At 38.9% G+C, this 21,779-nt stretch overlaps 1 protein-coding gene and 1 non-coding gene across 6 annotated transcripts in view; one reads left to right on the plus strand and one right to left on the minus strand.

The window, feature by feature from the left end:
* The first annotated feature begins 636 nt into the window (after positions 1–636).
* The window catches only part of CMC1 (C-X9-C motif containing 1), a 93,084-nt gene continuing 71,941 nt past the window's right edge, over positions 637–21,779 (plus strand). For 2 of the 5 annotated variants that reach the window (XM_060180462.1, XM_060180461.1), the window contains exon 1: positions 637–886. In XM_060180462.1, coding sequence (XP_060036445.1) covers positions 661–886 — 226 coding nt within the window. In that variant the 5' untranslated portion in view covers positions 637–660. Of the gene's footprint in view, positions 887–11,826; positions 11,927–21,779 lie in introns of all 5 variants that reach the window. The other 3 variants (XM_060180463.1, XM_060180465.1, XM_060180464.1) reach the window with 2 other exon arrangements.
* Positions 8,874–8,978, minus strand: LOC132535376 (U6 spliceosomal RNA). The gene has a single exon (XR_009547157.1). It is a non-coding gene; the product is annotated as a U6 spliceosomal RNA (small nuclear RNA).

A 21,779-nucleotide genomic window follows, 5' to 3' on the forward strand; every position in this document is an offset into this window, starting at 1 on the left:
ACAGAGCTGAGGTACCCTAGCGCCCATTTTTAAATTGTTAACCTCCAGGAGAGCAGCTGGCTGCTGCTTTGGGGACAGAAACGAGCCTGCAGGCGTGTCCCACTCTCCCAGGTCAATGCACAGAACAAGCTGTACACGCCCCGGCGGGTGGCGTTGACCAACCACATTTAGCATCGCGTTGCTAGTATTTGACAGCCCTGCCAGCGCTGTGCTCCACTTGAACAGGAGTCCTGCTTTTATTCAATTACTTCCTTCTAGTATTCAGAATCATGATTGGAGCCTGGCAGGCAGGAAATAGATGCTCATGAATGAATGAAGGTTAAGGAAGACTACAGGAAGGTGCGCAATGATTCGTTGATTCATTTGGTCTACGGAAGGCGGGCACGAAAGGAGTGGCTTATACTTGGATAGAATCACGAAAGGAGGCACAGTTCCTAGGGCCCACTGCTTCCAGCTCGGGTTGCCGCAGATACAGGTCCGCAAGACTGTTCTCACACTGGCCCTAGAGAGAATCAGACGGCCCAGCCTCCCAGGCGCGCAGCCACGCCCCCCCCCCCCCCCCCGCATTCCCTCCACGCGCCGCGATCCTCCGTAGATACAGGTTAGGGGCGGAGCCAGTCTGGCGCAGGCGCAATGGGTGGCGGAAGTAGAGACTGGAGAATGTCAAGGGTCCCTGGCACGCCGCAAAGGGCACCGCGCTCCTCCTCTTCCTCCGCCCCCGGGAAACTGCGGACGTGCGCACGTGCCGCCCAGCACAGGCTCCTCCCCCTCCCGCCCCCGGACGTCGAGCGGCCTGGCGGCTGCTTTCCTCTCCGCCTGCAGAGATGGCTCTCGACCCCTCAGGTACGGGGCGAACAGCAGGGGTGTCTGAAGAGTCTCAGACCAGGTCTGTGGCCGCGGGCCTGCGGGCTGGGGCCAGCTGGGGAAGGTGCCGAGCTCTGAGGTTGCACCGCTTCCGCAGACGTCCGCTCCCGCCCGGCCTGCCGCCTTGTGATTCTGGCTGGCCCCTGCGTATTTGCTGCGGCCGTCAGTCATCTTCCTGCTCCTGGGGCTCAGGGGCAGGTGAAAGGCAGTGCGTTCACTTCCTAAACTGTCTTCTTTCTGTGGTTTCCAAGCATTTCCCAGTTGGACAGGTCTCTCTTCATTTGTCATCCTCTTTTTTTCCGCCCTTTTGGGGGCGTAGATTCGTAATCATTTATAATGCAGCTTACAGGCAACTCGAAGGGTCCATCACGGTGACCAGGGTCAGCTTGGGGAAGTTCCCCCAGATCCTTGATCAATGTTATTTTAACTTTGATACTTGTACACTGCTAACATTTGCAGCTGTAGTTTCAGTTCAAAGTTTCCCTTCACCAGAGGCATGTATATATTAGGCTATTTATCCCAAGAGTTATGTAAGAACAAGGCCTATTCCTCTATTAATTTTGGCAAGAACTAGTAATTAGTCTGATCCATTTCCTCAAGGATATTGGGAGATGGAATGATTTCCGATTTGAGATTCAGAAAGAAAAAGTCATGCTGGTGGATAAGAGAACAAAAATGATGTGCAGTAGACACAATACATTTATTGGACGCTTTATTATCAAGCTAAGTATTCTCAGTTAACCCAGCTGGAGTTTGTGGTGCTGTTGGTTTCTTTTTTATTTCTTTTAAGTTTTTATTTATAAAATGGGAACACAAGACCATAGGATAAGAGGGGTACAATTCCCACCACCAGAACTCCTTATCCCATCCCCTCCCCTGATAGCTTTCTTATTCTTTATCCTTTTGGGAGCATGGACCCAGGGTCATTTTGGGGTGCAGAAGGTGAAAGGTCCGGCTTCTGTAATTGCTTCCCCGCTGAACATGGGTCTTGGCAGGTCAATCCATACTCTCAGCCTTTCTCAGTTTCCCTAATGGGGCAGGGTTCTGGGTAAGCAGGGCTCCAGAACATATTGGTGGGGTCGTCTTTCTCGGGGACCTTTTTTCTTTACTTTCTTTTTTTTTAATTTCTTTATTGGGGATTAATGGTTCACAGTTGACAGTAAAATACAAGTTTGTACATGCATAACATTTCCCAGTTTTCCACGTAACAATTCAACCCCCTACTAGGTCCTCCTCTTCCATCATGATCCAGGACCTGAACTCTCCACCCTGGAGTCTTTACTTTGGTGCAGAACACCAACTCCAGCCCAACTTCTGCTTAGTGTTTTCCCTTCTGCCTGTGACTGAGATCATCCCATATTTATCCGTTTGTTTCTGACTTATCTCACTTAACGTGATTTTTTTCAAGCACCATCCAAAATGGGGTGAAGAGGGTGAATTCACCATTTTTAATAGCTGAGTAGTATTCCATTGTGTATATAGACCACAACTTAATCAGCCACTCATCTCTACTTAGACACCTGGGTTGCTTCCAGGTTTTGGTTTTCCAATTACAGTTGTGCTGCTATGAACATAGATATACACAAAACTTTGGATGAGTGTGTTTGGCTCTTTAGTCTGTATCTCCAGGAGAGGAATTTCAAGGTCATAGGGGAAGTCCATTTCTTGCCTTTTAAGAGTTCTCTGGACTGCTCTTCACAGGGGCTGGACCAATTTACATTCCCACCAGCAGTGCAGGAGGGTTCCTTTGTGCCTACAACCTCTCCAGCATTTGTTGCTGTTACCTTTTCTGCTGTATGACATTCTTACAGGAGTGAAGTGGTATCTCATTGTTTTTATTTGTATTTCTCTGCAATTAGTGACTTGGAGCATTTTTTCATGTTTATTGGCTTTTCAGATCTCTTCTGTTCATTTCCTCTCCCCATTTTTGGATGGGGTCATTTGTTTTCTTGTTGAGTTTGGAGAGCTCTTTATATATTTTGGTTCTTAGCCTCTTTTCTGATGTACGGCATGCAAAGATTTTCTCGCATTCTGTAAGGAGTCTCTTTGTTTGGGTAATGGTGTTTTTTGTTTTTTGTTTTAAGAGTTCTGCCAATATTTTCCTCTAAGTATCTGATAATTTCTGGTCTAACATCCAAGTCTTTGATCCACTTTGAATTTCCTTTGTGTTTGGTGAAATACAGTGGTTCAGTTTCATTCTTCTGCATGTTTCAACTCAGCTTTTCCAACACCATTTGTTGAAGAGTCTCCCCTTACCCCATTTCATAGTCTGGACACCATTGTCAAAGATTAGATGTCCATAGGTGTGGGGCTCACTTCAGGGCTCTCAATTCGATTCCACTGCTCAGTGTGTCTGTATATGTTCCAATACCAAGCAGTTTTGAGTACAGTGGCCCTATAATATGATTTGAGATCTAGGAGTGTGATACCTCCAGCTCTGTTCTTTCTTCTTGAGATTGTTTTGGCAATTCTGTATTTTCTGGTTCCATATAAACATTTTTAGCTTTTGTTCTATTCTCCTAAAAAATTGGATGGGACCTTGATGGGGATAGCATTAAATTTGTATATGGCTCTGGGTAGTATATTCATTTTGGTGATATTGATTCTTCTAACCCATGAACATGGAATACCTTTCCACTTCTTTGTGTCTTTCTCTATTTATTTGAATAGTGACTCATAATTTTAACTGTACAAGTCTTTCACTTCTTTGGTTAGGTTTATTCCTAGAGACTTTATTGTTTTTGTTGCTTGAGTAAAAGGGAATGATTTTTGGATTTCTTCTTCTAACTCATACTTATTCTTAAAATGATTTTGCTTGGACTATTTTTCTTCTTTGTTAATGTAGAGGCAATAGAAAACAATAAATTTAGCAGCTATAATTATGTTAACTATTTTCTCTTTAATATCTGAATACAGAGAGAAAACAATGAAGAACCTAAACCTAGGAAGAGTGATGAGGAAAATAGTTAGACTTAAAAATACTAGTGCCTGGCCTATTCTCCTAGAGACTCAGATTTAATTTGGCCAAGCCTGTAACAATTGAAAATGCTCCATAGACAAGCCTGATGTAAACAGGGCAGAAGAGAACTACTGTTCTGATTTCTTCCAGTTTATCAGTAACTACTTCAGCTTTGCTCCTTATCAGTTGAGTATTCCTGTTTCCAAAGGAAATTCTTCCTATATCTTTATCCATAAATTGGGTCATTTATTACCTAGTAATGATTCAGAAATACATAGTATAATTTATTCTCTTATAATAGGACTTATGCATAGTCTTTCTTTTTAAATTTTTTTTTTTAGTATTCATTTTATTTATTTATTGGATAGAGATAGTCAGAAATTGAGAGGGTAGGGGAGATAGAGAGGGAGAGAGAAAGAGACACCTGCAGCACTGCTTTACCCCTTGAAAAGCTTTCCTGTTGCAGGTGGGGACCAGGGGCTCGAACCTGAGCCCTTGCGCATTGTAACGTGCTCAACTAGGTTTGCTACCACCAGGCCCATAGTCTTTCCCCTGAATTATAACTTCTTTACAACTTTATAACCCTTTCTTCAAGTATTTTACATTTTAAAAATCTAGTCAAAGGTTATTGAACATTTTATTTCATTTATGTTTTGGAAGCCAGGACCTGACATATATAATATTTCACTAAATCACTGCTCCTGGACTGGTATTTATTTATTTCTCCTCTTCATTTAGATAGAAGCTCAGCTGTACCACAGTTCTGGGGCTTATGGTGGTACCATGATACTCTTATGTGGTACCAGGTGATTAAAAATATTAGAGGTGTTATTTAACTATGTAACCCATAATCATATATAGAAACAATGTTAAAAGTGGTAGCTGTTTAAGCAGTATTTTTAAAAAGTTAAAATGATTACTTATGCACAGAGAAAATGAATATGTATTGAAGATTTTCTTAAACTCATTAATGTAAAAAACAGTCCAAAAAAGCATTTGGGAAGTTACAGGCAGTTTCACCTATGGCTGGGTCTAGCTCAATACTGGTTAATTTACAATGGAATGATAAACTCATCTTTGGGTTATCTTTTCCTCAGCTCAGGAGTTGTGTTTCCCTCTCTTTTGGGGCAAAATTCTAGAAGTTTACTTCTGCTCCTAACAGGCTGTAAAATAGCACGGGGCTGAACTGAAGAAATACCCAGTTATACCTTTGTAATTCCAGATTCCAGATCAATTTTGACTTATTACTTTACTGATAAAAGATTATTACTTTGTCCCTTCTAGTTTTCTTCTTTTTTAAAACATTCTTTTAAAAAAAAAATTAAAATTTATTTTCCCTTGTGTTGCCCTTGTTTTTCTATTTTCCTTCTTTATGTCTTCCTTAAGCAGAGTAGGATGTTTCTTTTTGTCAGCTGTTATGCATGCATTCTCTACTTTTGCATGGTATGGCAGATGAAGATTGAGACAGTGATAGAAAGAGGAATAGGGACAGGAATTTCACAAAATTCATGAGTTAGGTATCAGCAGTGTTTGTGTTTAGGAAAGATGTTATTGTGACAGCTCTTGGAATATTTGGGTTGAAGGTGTTCTTTAAGCGGTTCCTGTGGATAGATTAGCTTTAGGGATCCTAGCACTAACTAGTGCTTATATTTACTGGAAATTTTATTTTTTAGGTTAGACATCTGAACAGATTTGAAGAATCCTTTTTTTCCTGAGCTTTGTGTGTTGAATATATAAAAGCTGATGTAGTTGATTAGAACACTTCTATTTTATTGTCTCCATTTTTACAGTATCATCGATAGTTAACTTATGCTTTATGTGTTTCTAAGCTCAGAATATATTTGGGATAGAAAGGATTTTCTTTATCTTCAGGTTAATTTAACACCCCTTTAATTGAGTTGCTTGCTAAGATTTGAGAAACTCTGGCTTATACCAAGAACATAAAAGTTGAGCTCAAAGAGGAGTGTATGCTGTGGTTGTGAAGACAGCTCAATTCTGAATCATGTAAAGTCTTGTTAACTGTTTCAGTGAAGTTTGAATCTTACTCTGAGAGCCTTGGGGAGACCTAGCACATATTTAGACAAAGGAGGCAAAACAGAAGTTATTTTGAGTTTATCTGACTTTTGATTAGGCTGGGATGATGCACTCTCAACAGAATTACAGCTTAGTGGTAATGTATCTTTCTCAGGGTGTCACATCGGAAGGCATATGGCGTCTGTTTCTCATAGGTGATATTAATTTTGATCACACATTCAAAGTCTTGTTTCATTTCTCTAATATATATATATATATATATATATATATATATATATATATATAATTATTTTTTTCCCTCCAGGGTTATTGCTGGGCTCGGTGCCTGCACCATGAATCCACCGCTCCTGGAGGCCATCTTTCCCCCCTTTTGTTGCCCTTGTTGTAGCCTCGTTGTGGTTATTAATATTACCATTGTTGATGTTGTTCGCTGTTGGATAGGACAGAGAGAAATGGAGGGGAGGAAGACAGAGAGGAGAGAGAAAGACAGACACCTGCAGACCTGCTTCACCGCCTGTGAAGCGACTCCCCTGCAAGTGGGGAGCCGGGGGCTCGAACCGGGTTCCTTACGCGGGTCCTTGTGCTTTGCGCCACGTGTGCTTAACCCACTGCGCCACCGCCCGACCCCCTCTTTAGTATATTTTCTCCTGTCTTGCAATTTATAAGTAACCTGGGGGGACCACATATGACTATGCAAAAGTTATCCTTTATCATGAACAACCACGCTGATTTAGCATCCATTAGTTATTTTTTTCTTTATTCAGTTCTTGCTATGAGTTGCAAAGTAATTTAATTTTTTAAAAAAGATTTTTAATTTGGTATTAGATAGTTTCATGAGAGAGAATGAAGACAGAGCTCCTTTTTGGTACACGTGGTAGGTACTGTGCTCGGGAATTGAACTGGGGGCGTCAGGTATGCAAGCCCTGTGCTGTAAGAACTGAACTACTTCTCCAGCTCCTGTAGCTACCCGATCACAGAAGGATAATTTTTTACTTTTAGCATTCTCTCCATTGTAGCAGAAGGTTAACATTTTCCTGCTAGAAAAACATTATTTTACTTCTTTTTTCTTTTTCTTCTGATTAATTTTGGCTTATAGTGGTATGGGTTGGGGGGGATGGGGGGATTGAACCTGGGACTTAGGCCCTCAGGCATGGCAGTTTTTTGCATAACCATTATGTTATTTACCCCCATTTTGTTTGTTGTTTACCTATTACAATTTATTATTGCTATTCACACATGAATTCTCCCCAGCTCCCCAGTGTTCTATAAGTTATTAGTATAATTACTTTGGTGCTTATATTTTTCTCAGATGTGGTTAGTAAGCTCCTTCAAAGTAGCTTCTGAGTCCTTGTGATATGCCTCTATCCTTTCTTATTTAACCATTTTTAGCATTTTCTTTCTTTTTTTTTTTTTTTTTCCCTCAGGTATGCTATCCCAGGCCCATCTCACCTACCCTGGCCCATTTGTGGAATTAGTCAGTTATCTGGCAAGGGCAAGATCTGAATGCATGGTCTAGATACCACTTGGGCATTTCATATGTAGGCAACTTACTTATAGTGTGTTTTCAGGGGGGAAATAAACTGTAAGAGAGTAAGGGGAACTGGAAAAGGGGGGGACTGAGAAAGAATGTGTCAGGGAAGATCTGTCTGCCTAATCAGCTTTGGTGCACCACCAAGTTCAAAGTTGGTTCCACTTTGGAGGCAAGGACTTGCTTTTTGTACCATCCATCACTTCAGCTGGAAGAGGGGGCAACAGCAAGAAAAGCTGTAAAGTTCTGAAGTTCATGGGCAGTCTTAAAGGTTCTGCAGGTAAGAATGCTTCGGCTTTCTAACACTGACAATCTCTGCTAGAGATGGACCCTAGCACTATTGGTTTGGGTAGTGACAGTTTGGATAATGATAGGCCAGATAGGATGAGGTGCTTGCACTAAAGTATATAAATTCAAAGATGTGTGTTGTGTATAGATGTAAAATGTTATGGGGAAAAGTTTGAATAGCTTTGGTTTAAAAGATAGCACACTGTTTTTTTTTTTTGTTGTTGTTGTTTTTGTCTGTTTGCTTTGAGACCATTGGACATGCTGTTCCTTCTATTGGGACTTTTTCTCTTTCCTTCCCCCAAATCTAATTCTTGTTCATTTCTCACATCTCACTTCAAAATCAATGTCATAGAAAGCTTTCCCTGATTGCAATTATCTCTTAGTCCTTTCTTTTCTTTCTTTCTTTCTTTCTTTTTTTTTTTGTTGTTCCTCCAGTGTTATTGCTGGGGCTCGGTGCCTGCACTACAAATTCCCTGGAGGCCATTTTTCCCATTTTGTTGCCCTTGTTGTCATTATTATTGTTGTCATTGCAGCTGTTGTTGTTGGATAGGACAGAGAGAAATCGGAAGAAGAGGAGAGACAGGGCGAGAGAAAGATACACACCTGCAGTCTGGCTTCATCTCCCGTGAAGCGATCCCCCTGCAAATGGGGAGGTACTCAAACCGGGATCCTTACCCTTGTTCTTGCACTTTGCACCATGCACGCTTAACCCGCTAATCTACTGCCCCAAACTCCCCCCACCCCTGTCTTTTCTAAATAGTTTTTAATATTTGGCATTTTGAAAAAGCACCAAGATATTAAAAAAAAAAAAAAGGGTTTAGTGTTTTTTCCATTCTAGATGGTTTTTCCTTGAGAAATAAAATGAAAGATACAGATAGGCTTAGTATATGATATTTTGAGAGATAAAACACAATCTGTTGAGGGAAGTGGTATTATTTTACGTGTGTAATAAACAGTAAATAATTCCCATATGATTTCACTTCTTTAATCATATTTATTGGAGACAGATGATGCTAATTGCATCAAGACAGTAAACTATTGCTAGCAATCCTAGAGGAGGCATTATACTTTTAGGGGAACTGTACCCAATTGATTTTGGTAGTTTAGTGGGACTAACTACTTGTTTCAGAGAATTCTTGACTGAATGCAGAAAGTCCTTTCCTTCTTTCTATCTTTCTTTTTTTCTTTTGTCCTTAACTATTAAAAACGAAACACTTCATGAATTTTCATATCATCCTTGTACAGGGACCAGCCTAACCTCTGTATCATTTCCAATTTTAGTATATGTAGTATTCAGATGAGTACAGCATAGAAAGTTTACCTGGGAAAAATGATTTCAAGTTTATTTCACTGATTTAGATTAGTAAAGTTATTTCTACATAGGTGGATAAACAGCACAGCTGTAGATAAATATAGTTTCTTTTTTGTTTTTTAATTTCTTTATTGAGAGCTTAATGGTTTAAAGTCTACAGTAAAATACAATAGTTTGTACATGCATAACATTTCCACATAACAGTACAACCCCCACTAGGTCCTCCTTTGCCATCATGTTCCAGGACCTGGACCCCCTTCCTTAATTTACTTTGGTACATAAATGTGGTTTCTAGTTGTCAAAAATGTGTAAAATATTACCTTATACTTTATTTAAGCGGGGCAGACAAAACTGTCCAAATAGGAACAGTGACACCCAAATTAACCTTCTCTTCTATAGTCCCCTATTGTAATTCTTTTTTTTTTCTTTTTAACTTTTTGGGAAATTTTTTTATCCCACTATTATTATCCCATATTCTGCTTTTACTAGGAATACATTGCTGGGATTTTTTTTTTAATCAAATAATATGTTGATTCACTAAGCATGACTAATAGGAATATATAGTTTTATTTATTCATTCAGCAGAATAAGAAATTTTGTTCTGCCTGTCTTAGTTACTGTATATTCAGTTCCTAGCATGGTGACTATTACATACTAGTTGCTTAATATTTGTTAACTGAATTAGTAGCTGTAATTATCAAATATGAAAACTTTGAAATGTGTCATTTTTTAAAGTTTCATTTCCTAGTTACCATATACCTGGAGCTAGAGGAAGTTAATAGAGATAAATTATGCATGGTCTTTGATTTCATTACATTCAACTGTTTCATGCAGTTACTCTTAATCTTCCTTCATAGTAAAATTATTTGAGAAACTTAAAAAAAAATACTAGTGCCTGGGGTTTACCCCAGCATTTCTCATTTTGTTGGACTGGACCCCATTTTCCTTAAGTTCACAAAGCCCTTTCAGGAGATTGTTAAGTGCAGTCATATTTGAAAATGATACCAAAATTTGTCCTAGCTGATTCAGATTCCTAATAACAAAATATCATAGACTGGGTAACTTGACTTAAACAACATGAATTTGTTTCCTCGTAGCTTAGGAAACAGGGAAATCTCTTTGATGGTTCTTAATTAGTCTTCCTTAATTCCTAAAGCTTTTCTCCAAGTATAGTCATGTTGGGATTTTTCAAAAAATCATTGTGAATTGGGGGAAGAGGGGTTGGGGTGAGCAGTACAATTCAGTCCATAGCTACTACTTATCAGTTCAGGGACAGTTGCATTATTGGTATGATAAGGTGTGTTATAAGTCCAGGTGTGATCAGTACCTTTGTACTAGTGCACACAGTCTTGAAGCTAGATGAAAGAGAAGTCATTTTCAGGTACTGTTCTCAGGGAGAACTTTGGGATGGAACCTGAGTTGAGTTAAGATTATAATTAAGTAAACCTTTGTAACAGAAAAGTAAGAGGTAGAAGGTGGAGACTAAAGACAGAAGATTGAGACCTGGTGGGTAGCATAGCAATTTGTGCACCAGACTTCATGCCTGAGGCCTCAGACATTTCAGCTTCAATCCCCTAGCACCAACATAAACCAAAGCTAAACAGTGCTTTGGTCTCTCTTGCCTTCTGTACCTCTTTCATTAAAGTAAATTAGTAGTCGTTGTGTGTGCATGCATGTGTGTTTATTATTTAAGAAGAGGTTGAGCTGGAATTCAACTTTATCAGTTACTTACTGGGCAATGTTTAAAAACTACTTTGAGATGTCTCAGCCACAGCTTGTTCATTATACCTGTTTCTAAATTCGGTGATGTCTATTATACAATTCCTCTATCAAACTTGGCTTCTTTTTGCAAATATTTCTTGTGCTTCTTCTGTGTACTGCATGAATCCTCTGCAAATAAGGAAGATAACATTGTAGTTGTAACTACTAGTATGGCAGAATAACAATTAAATTATAGAAAATTTAAATTGTGATTCTGGTGGGCCTTGAGCCTTATCATTACTTACTCAAAAATGTGGCCTTGTAAAGTTAGAGGTAGTGACATCACTGAGAAGTCAGTAGTGTAAACCTCTTCTTCATTCGTTTCTACTGAGAGATCAGAGCATTGCTTCATTTTAAGTGGTGACAGGTATAAAACTCAAAAGACATCACACATGCAAAGCATGTATTCTACCACTAAGCCACCCTATCCTGTATTTAGAGAAATCTTTGTAGGGTTGCCTTAAAAAGATTAGGGATACATTTTATCTTGGAAACATACTTTTTTCTAGTATCACCATTCAGAATATTTCTGAGATTCATTAAGAATTTGTCTCCAGCCTCTATAGTATATTCACAATATTATCTCTATATTGGCTAATTTTTATTCTGAAGTTGAATGTCATCAAAGGTTAGCCAGAGGCAGTATGATGAAGTTAGCTGATTATCCTGGAAAATGCTATTCCCCCAGAGAATTGTATTTGGAACAGGCTTTTGTGTTTACTCAAGAGGTTACACCAATTCTGAATAACTTATGAAGAAAGATGTGGGTGATTTGAGCGAAGGGTGAATCTTTGAAATAAGTGAATTAATTTCTTACTATAATGAAGTGGCCCTATTTTCTTTCTTTTTATTTCTTTATTGGGGGATTAATGTTTCATAGTCGACAGTAGATACAATAGTTTATACATGCAAAACATTTCCCAGTTTTCCACATAATAATACAACCTGCAGTAGGTCCTCTGCCATCATATTCCAGGACCTGCACCCTCCCTCCAACCCCGGAGTCTTGTACTTTGGTGCAATACACCAACTCCAGCCCAAGTTCTGCTTAGTATTTTCTCTTCTGATCTTGTTTTTCAGCTTTTGCCTGTGACTGAGATCATCCCATATTCATCCTTCTGTTTCTGACATTTCACTTAATATGATTTCTTCAAGCTCCATCCAAGATGGGGTAAATAAGGTAAAGTCACCATTTTTAATAGCTCAGTAGTATTCTTTTTATTTTTTATTTTGTAACCAGAGCACTGTTCAGCTCTGGTTTGTGGTGGTGCGAGGGATTGAACCTGGGACTTTGGAGCCTTAGGCATGATAGTCTGTTTGTATAACCATTATGCTATCTACCCTCCACCCAGCTCCGTAGTATTCTATTGTGTGTATATGTACCACAACTTTCTCTGGTCTGTTGCTGGACACCTGGGTTGCTTCCAGGTTTGGCTATTAACAATTGTGCTGCTGTGAACATAGGTATACACAAATATTTTTGGATGAATGTGTTGGGTTCCTTAGGATATATTCCCAGGAGAGGGATTGCAGGGCTACAAGGAAGGTCCATTTCTGGCCTTCTGAGAGTTCTCTAAACTGCTTTCCACAGGAGTTGGACCAATTTACATTCCCACCAGCAGTGCAGGAGGGTTCCTTTATCTCCACAAGATCCCCAGCATTTGTTGCTGCTACCTTTTCTGCTGTGACATTCTCACAGTAGTGATGCGGTATCTTGTTTTTATTTGCATTTCTCCGACAATCTGTGACTTGTAGCATTTTTTCATGTGTTTCTCAGCCTTTTGGATCTCTTCTATGGTGAATATTCTATGTCCTCTCCCCATTTTTGGGTGGGATCATTTATTTTCTTGTTGTTAAGTTTGGCGAGCTCTTTATATATTTCCACATAATAATACAGCCCCCAGTAGGTCCTCTGCCATCATGTTCCAGTACCTGAATCCTCCCTCCAACCCCTGAGTCTTTTACTTTGGTGCAATACACCAGCTCCAGCCCAAGTTCTGCTTAGTGTTTTCTCTTATGATCTTGAGATGAATATGTGGGTTTCTATGATAGAAGGAGATTTAGGACCCGGGGTTATTATGTGATGATGGCATTGCCACTTTACCAGAGTCTTGGGTTATTTAATCTTTGCGAGCCTCCACATCTTTGGTTCTTCGCATCTTGTCTGATGTATGGCATGTAACGATCTCCCATTCTGTGAGTGGTCTCTTTGTTGGGGTAGTGGTTTCTTTTGCTGTGCAGAAGCTTATTTTATTTTATTTTTTAAATTTTTTAAAAATAATTTATTTCTTTATTGGGGAATTAATGCTTTACATTCAACAGTAAATACAGTAGTTTGTACATGCATAACATTCCCCAGATTCCCATTTAACAATACAACCCCCAATATGTCATTCATCATCTTTCATGGACCTGTATTCTCCCCACCCACCCACCCACCCCAGAGTCTTTTACTTTGGTGTAATACTCCAATTCCATTTCAGGTTCGACTTGTGTTTTCTTTTCTAATCTTGTTTTTCAACTTCGGCCTGAGAGGGAGATCATCCCATATTCAACCTTCTGTTTCTGACTTATTTCACTCAACATGATTTTTTCAAGGTCCATCCAAGATCGGCTGAAAACGGTGAAGTCACCATTTTTGACAGCTGAGTAGTATTCCATTGTGTATATATACCACAACTTGCTCAGCCACTCATCTGTTGTTGGACACCTGGGTTGCTTCCAGGTTTTGGCTATTACAAATTGTGCTGCCAAGAACATATGTGCACACAGATCTTTTTGGATGGATGTGTTGGGTTCCTTAGGATATAACCCCAGGAGGGGAATTGCAGGGTCATAGGGTAGGTCCATTTCTAGCCTTCTGAGAGTTCTCCAGACTGTTCTCCACAGAGGTTGGACCAATTGACATTCCCACCAGCAGTGCAGGAGGGTTCCTTTGACCCCACACCCTCTCCAGCATTTGCTGCTGTTACCTTTTCTGATGTATGACATTCTCACAGGAGTGAAGTGATATCTCATTGTTGTCTTGATTTGCATTTCTCTGACAGTCAGAGACTTGGAGCATTTTTTCATGTGTTTCTCGGCCTTTTGGATCTCTTCTGTGGTGAATATTCTGTCCAAGTCCTCCCCCCATTTTTGGATGGGGTTATTTGTTGTCTTGTTGTTGAGTCTGGCAAGCTCTTTATATATGTTGGTTATTAAACTCTTATCTGATGTATGGCATGTAAAGATCCTCTCCCATTCTGTGAGGGGTCTCTTGGTTTCGGTAGTGGTTTCTTTTGCTGTGAAGAAGCTTTCTAATTTGATGTAGTCCCATAGGTTTATACTTGCCTTAGTCTTCCTTGTAATTGGATTCGTTTCATTGAAAATGTCTTTAAAATTTATGCGGAAAAGAGTTCTGCCAATATTTTCCTCTAAGTATCTGATAGTTTGTGGTCTAACATCCAGGTCCTTGATCCACTTGGAATTTACTTTTGTATTTGGTGAAATACAGTGATTCAGTTTCATTCTTCTGCATGTTTCAACCCATTGTTTGCAACACCATTTGTTGAAGAGACTCTGCTTTCCCCATGTAATAGTCTGGGCCCCTTTGTCAAAGATGAGATGTGCATACGTGTGGGGCCTCATTTCTGGGCTCTCAATTCTATTCCACTGGTCAGTGTGTCTGTTCATGTTCCAGTACCAAGCAGTTTTGATGACAATGGCCCTATAATACAATTTGAGATCTGGGAGTGTGATGCCTCCGGTTCTGTTCTTTTTTCTCAAGATTGTTTTGGCAATTCTAGGTCTTTTCTGGTTCCAGGTAAACATTTGTAGCATTTGTTCTATTCTCCTAAAAAATGTGCTTGGGATCTTGATGGGGATAGCATTAAATTTGTAGATGGCTCTGGGTAATATATTCATTTTGATGATGTTAATTTTTCCAACCCATGAACATGGAATATCTTTCCACTTCTTTGTGTCTTTTTCAATTTCTTTGAGTAGTGACTCATAATTTTCAGTATACAAGTCTTTCACTTCTTTGGTTAGGTTTACTCCTAGATATTTTATTGTTTTTGTTGCTATAGAAAAAGGAACTGATTTCTGGATTTCAATTTCTTCTATCTTCGTGTTTGCATAGAGGAATGCCACTGACTTTTGAATGTTAATTTTATAGCCTGACACATTACTGTATTGCCTGATGATTTCCAAAAGCTTCTTGCTGGATTCCTTAGGTTTTTCCATGTATACTATCATGTCATCTGCAAATAAGGAGAGTTTGACTTCTTCTCTTCCAATCTGTATGCCTTTAATTCCTTGCTCCTGCCTGATTGCTATGGCAAGAACTTCCAACACTATGTTGAATAGTAATGGTGATAGTGGGCAGCCCTGTCTAGTACCTGATCTGAGGGGAAATGCTTCCAGTTTTTCACCATTGAGTATGATGTTGGCTGTAGGTTTGCTATATATAGACTCCACTATCTTCAGGAATTTTCCATCTATTCCCATTTTTTGTAGTGTTTTGATCATAAAGGGATGTTGTATTTTGTCAAAGGCTTTCTCTGCATCTATTGATATGACCATGTGGTTTTTGGTCTTGCTTTTGTTGATGTGGTGGATCACATTGATTGATTTACGTATATTAAACCAACCTTGCATGCCTGGGATAAACCCCACTTGGTCATGATGAACAGTCTTTTTGATATACTGCTGTATCCGGTTGGCTAGAATTTTGTTCAATATTTTCGCATCTGTGTTCATCAGAGATATTGGTCTGTAGTTTTCTTTTTTGGTTGTGTCCCTGTCTGCTTTTGGAATCAGGGTGATGTTGGCTTCATAGAAGCTGGCAGAGAGTATTCCAGTGTCTTCAATCTTCTGGAAGACTTTTAAAAGTAGAGGTATTAGTTCTTCTTTTAAAGTTTTGTAGAATTCATTTGTAAAACCATCTGGTCCAGGACTTTTTATTTTTGGGAAGATTTTTGATAACTGTTTCAATTTCATTAGCTGTGATGGGCCTGTTCATGTTATCCACTTCCTCTTTACTTAGTTTTGGAAGTTGGTAGGTATCTAGGAAATCATTCATTTCTTCCAGGTTCTCTAGCTTGGTGGCATATAGTTGTTCATAGATGCCTCACATGATATGTTGAATTTCTGCAATGTCTGTTGTGATATCTCCTCTTTCACTTACTATCCGATTTACTTGGATCTTCTCCCTTTTTTGTTTTGTGAGTTTGGCTAAAGGTTTGTTGATTTTGTTTACTCTTTCGAAGAACCAACATTTACTTTCATTGATCTTTTGTATGGTTTTCCTATTCTCAATGTTATTGATTTCTGCCCTAACTTTAGTGATTTCTGTCCTTCTGGTTGCTTTAGGGTTCCTTTGTTGTTGTTCTTCTAGGTCTTTAAGATGTGCAATCAGGCTGTTTATTTGTGCCTTTTCTTGTTTCCTAATGTGTGCTTGTATAGCTATGAACTTCCCTCTTAGGACTGCTTTAGCTGTGTCCCAAATATTTTGATAGCTTGTGTCTTCATTTTCATTGAACTCTCGAAACATTTTGATTTCTTCCTTGATTTCCTCTTTGACCCAGAAGTTGTTAAGAAGTGTACTGTTGAGCTTCCACATTTTGGGACTGTTACTAATCTTTTGTTGATTGTTAAGTGTTAGTTTAATTCCACTGTGGTCTGAGAAGATGCTTGGGATGATTTCAGTGCTCTTGAATAGGCTGATGCTGTCTTTGTGGCCTAACATATGGTCTATCCTTGAGAATGATCCATGTGGATTTGAGTAAAATGTGTATTCCAGTTTCTTGGGATGAATGACTCTGAAAATGTCCAGTAGTTCTAGTTTATCTATCTCTTCATTTAGCTCCCTTATGTCTTTACTGATTTTCTGCCTGGATGATCTGTCAAGTTGAGATAGTGGGGTGTTGAAGTCCCCTACTATGATTGTGTTACTGATAATATATTGCTGTAGCTCTTTCAGTAGAAGTTTGATGTATTTAGATGTATTTAGATCTCATTGGGTGCATAGATATTAATAATTGTTAAGTCCTCTTGATTGACTGATCCTCTGAGCATTAAGTAGTGTCCATTCCTATCTTTTTTAATCTTATCTATTTTAAAGTCTATCATGTCAGATATGAGAATAGCTGTTACTGCCCTTTTTTGTGGGCCATTGGCTTGTATGATAGTTTTCCATCCTTTCACTTTAAATCTGTGTTTGTCTTGTTGAGTTAGGTGAGTTTCCTGTAGACAACATATTGTAGGGTTGTGTTTTCTGATCCATCTTCCTACTCTGTGTCTTTTAATAGGTTAATTCAGGCCATTGACATTTATTGATATCAAAGATTGAAGATATTTTAACATCATTCTTGTAGAGTTTTAGAGTGTTTTGATATATGTCCTATTTGTGGTGGTCTGGTTGTTTATAGGAGACCTTTCAGAACTTCTTTCAGGGCAGGCTTGGTGATGGTTGCTTCCTTCAACTGTTGCTTGTCTGAGAAGGTTTTGATGCTTCCATCTAGTCTGAATGACAGTCTAGCAGGATATAGTATTCTTGGCTGAAAGCCTTTCTCATTGAGCACTCGATAGATATCTTGCCATTCTCTTCTGGCCTGTAGTGTTTGTATGGAGAAGTCTGCTGCTAATCTTATGGGTTTTCCTTTGCAGGTGACTCTTTGTTTTTCTCTTGCAGCCTTGAGGATCCTTTCTTTATCCTTATTCCTTTCCAATCTAAGTATGACATGTCTTGGTGTCTTTAGGTCTGGGTTAATTCTGTTTGGGACTCTCTGGGCTTCTTGAATCTTTATGTCTTTGGTGTTGTCTAGACTAGAGAAATTTTCAGCTATTATGGCCTGGAGAATGCTTTCTTCCTCCCCTTCTCTTTCTTCCTCTGGTAAGCCAATAATGTGTATATTGTTTCTTTTGAAGTCATCCCATAGGACTCTGTTGTTGTTTTCAGCATCTCTTAACCTCTTTTTGAGATCTCTTACTTCTTTTTTAGTTGTCTCTAATTCATCCTCAATCTTGCTAATTCTGTTTTCAGCCTCATAGATTCTATTCTCTCTGCCCTCTACTGCTTTCTGGAGTTCATCTATTTTGTTGCCCTGCTCTGATACTGTTTTAACTTGTTCAGCTAGTTGCCTTCTTAGCTCAACGATTTCAGCTTTCAGCTCTCTAATAACCATGAGATAATTAGAATTTTCTTCCATATTCTCATTTGTTGTTCCTGCATTTCTGATTACAATTTTTTCAAATTCTTTACTCACTCCTGTTATTATTTCCTTAGCTAATGTTTGGATGTTGAACTCTTTGTTTTGTGCTTCACCCTCTGGAGGACTTTTAGCTGGACTCTTGTCCTGGTTCGAGTCTCCAATATTTTTTCTTGTTGTTTTAACCATTTTATATATTATGTTATGAGTTCCCTTTATCAGTACTTTTCAAATTATTGATTACTAGTGCCTGGTTTGACTTGTATCTTAAGTAATTTAATTAAAGGGTTTACCGTGGTGGAAGTTAACAGTTTTTTCAATCCCTGAGTTGGAGCTCAGTGGTGTAAAAGCCTCTTTTTTTTTCTTCCCTGTAGGCTATGGGAGCCTGAGGGCTTTTAAACTATCAATAGGCTTCTTAGCTTAATCACTGACTCCTGACCAAGAGATAAAGCAGAGTGTGGCAAAGATAATCCAGTGGTTATGCAAAGAGACTTTCACAGCCCCTCAGCTATGCCACCGAGGTATAGGTCTTCTCCTGAGTTTCCCTGGTTAGATCTCTGACCCCTGGTGTCCCTCCCTGTTGCTTCTCCAGATTCTGAGGGTAGTAGCAATGGAGACTCAGAGTTGCACTTGGTGAGTCTCTGGGGAGTCCTTTCCTCCCTTCAGCTGTCCCCTTGTTGTGGAGCAGACTGGAGGTGGTGTCTTCACTGATAAACTGTTGAACTGTTAGCAGTCACTTAATCTCTCCTTAGGCCCCTCTCTCCTCTCTGTCACCAGCCAAGCGTGTTTGTACTCACGGGTAATTTACTGGGTTCCTGCGGTCATTCTAGTCCTGTCTTGTTTCAGTCCGGGTGGTCTCCTTTGGTATTCCTAGTTTATCTGGGAGAGGAGAGGGGAGAGGAGAGGAGAGGCTTTTTTTTTTTTTTTTTAGAAGCTTTTTAATTTGATGTAGTCCCATTGGTTTATTTTTGTTTTAGTCTTCTTTGTAATTGGATTTATTTCTTTGAAGATACCTTTAAAATTTAGATGGAAAAGAGTTCTGCCAACATTTTCCTCTAAGTATTTGATAGTTTCTGGTCTAACATTCAAGTCTTTGATTTAACTTTGAATTTACTTTGTGTTTGGTGAAATACAGTGGTTCAGTTTCACTTTTCTGCATGTTTCAACCCAACTTTTCCAACACCATTTGTTGTAGAGACTCCTCTTTCCCCATTTAATAGTCTGGACACCTTTTTCCAAGATTAGATGTCCATAGGTCCTTATTTTCTTTTGAGGAGCAATCATAAAACAGTCTACTATGAGACCTGGTGGTAGTGCACCTTGTTCAGTCTACGCATTACCATGCGTGATGACCTGGGTTCAAGATCCCAGTCCCTACCTGCAAGGAGAAAACATCTTAGTCAGTGAAGCAGTGTTGTATATGTTTTTCTGTCTCTCTCCTCTTTATGTCCTCAAATCCTCTCAACTTCTCTCTGTACTATCAAATAAAATAAAGCAAACTATGTTGTAGATGTGCATCAGAAAAGAAAATAAGTTGGCATATATTGCGGATAAGTCCCAGGCATGCTGTCATTTATCCCTTTCTTATATAACTTACTGCCATGGGGCTGGGTACTATGTGCAAGGACCTACTCAACAACCTAGTTCAAGCCCCCACTCTCCACCTGCAGAGGGAATGCTTCACTAGATTGAAGAAGGTATGTAGGTGTGTTTGTCTTTCTCTTTAGCTCCCTCTCCTCTCCCCACTTCTCTCTGTCCTAGCGAATAAAATGGGAGGTGGGTAGGGGGGAGAAAGAAAGAAAAAGAAAAATGACCTCCAGCAGCCATGGGTTCCTAGAGCCTCATTAATAACCCTGGAAGCAAAAAAAAAAAAACTGGTACAACATGACTGATTCTTATTAAGATATCAATTAGAAGTTGTGCTTGTAGGAAAAGTCAGTCTTAAAGTTTTAAGGTAATTGTGGAACCTTGTTTTAAAGGAAATTATGGCCACAGTGAAGATTGCAGCATATTTCTAAAATTGACATGTCTTATTGCATAAGTTGATTTCCTGCTTTGATCTACTTTTAGATTTGTTGTACTTTTCTGGCCTCATCTTGGTTAACATACTGTGGGAGGAAGAGGAAGTTTTCACACCTAGCAATCTGCAGAATCTGAGGTCCAAGAAATAGGTGCTTTTGGGAAATGGGCACATCTAGTGTGAACTAGATGGTTAATAACAGTGAAAGATGATTGGACAAAAGAAGTTCAAACAAAGTATTGAACTGTGGGATATAGGCCCTGTTTGACCCTGATGGTATTTGACCTAGAAGCTGAGTAGAAATAAACATACCAGCCTTATTATTATTGTGTTTTCTGTATGTTGTAAATTTGAACTGACTTAATATTTGGTGTTTACCCTCTGAAGGTATTTTTTCAGCTGACAGATCATACTTCTTTATTTTTAATAACTTTCTCCTTGGTGGGAATCAGATAATTCAAATTTTAGTTAGCTGTGCAGTTTTGAATTTTGCTTTTTCAGAATGATGCTTCTGAAAGTTACAAGCTAAGGGTGTTTTTTTTTTCTCCCCCTATTTTTTCAGCTTAACTGTGGAAGCTCCTATACTATTATTTGCTGAGATGAGTGTGTGGGTTTCTATGATGGAAGGAGATTTAGGACCTGGGTTATTATGTGATCATGACATTTACCACAGTTGAGTTATTTAATCTCTGTGAGCCTCCGCGTCTTTATCTGCAAAATTAAGTTAAAAACAAGTAATTGCAAAGGGTGTTATAAAGGTATTCATTATCCTCACCTTGAGATTTCATAGCCGAAGCTAGCTGGAGTATTATGGGAAAATGTTTCTTACACTTGCTTCTTTTTTATTTTTGTTTTGTCCATTCAAGTATAGCTTGAAAGGGAGGAGGTGAAAGGAGCACTGACTGTCATAAATTTTTCCAGTCTAAATACCTCCCTCACCCCACTCCTTTTCCTATTTTACAATATCAATTTAACAAGGAGATAGGAATAAAATGGCCCAAACATGAAAATCTGACCAGAAACATTCATATCTTTCTGCCATTGAAGAAAATAGAAGTCTGTCTAGCTTGCATGGTTGATAACTCTGGTCTTAAATGGTATTGAACTTGCTGCCTTCTGCCTGCATTCTTTGATTTTGAGGCTTTTGGTAGCTAATAGAGAAGAGGAACCCAAAGATATGCTATTACTAATGGGAACGATATTCAGGAGTAGGTATGGGTAACAGGAAGTTTAAAAGTAAATAAAAATAAATAAATAAATGGTCTACCCAAGTAAGTACAGATTAAATTGGTTAAATTAAGATAGTTTCATTATTGAAAAAGTTATGTGTTGTCTTAAGGCTTTGCTTCTTTCTAATAAGATTCTGTTACATTTTGATTACTTCACTGTTACCTTTGTAGATTCATATCAAGTGCTGTTGTCAGTAGCCTTATAATCTAGTTCTGCCATATTGCAAGAACATGTGCGCCCCAAAGCAAAATCTGAGCTAACAAATTCAGCCAGTGAAAAAGGTGAAAATTGACTTTCAGGTGATGATAGAATGTTGAGAAGTTAGAGCTTTGGAAATTTTCCCTCGTGGTGTTATCCTGATTCTCTCCCTCAGTATAAATTCATGTGACTATGTATGTGACTCTCAAAATTTGATTTTTCCTTTTTTTTTTTTTAGGCTCTTGTACAGCTGTTTAATATGTATGCACCACACTGACATTGAGAGAATCATTGTAGTTTTATGTTTTATGAATAGAAAGTGTCATGTCTATAGTAACTGTCTGTAGTGTTTGAGGATTATATAGCTTTGAGATATTTATTATGTCATAATTATT

This window comes from Erinaceus europaeus, chromosome 21 (assembly GCF_950295315.1).
Source record: "Erinaceus europaeus chromosome 21, mEriEur2.1, whole genome shotgun sequence".
In the NCBI taxonomy this organism is placed as follows: domain Eukaryota; kingdom Metazoa; phylum Chordata; class Mammalia; order Eulipotyphla; family Erinaceidae; genus Erinaceus; species Erinaceus europaeus.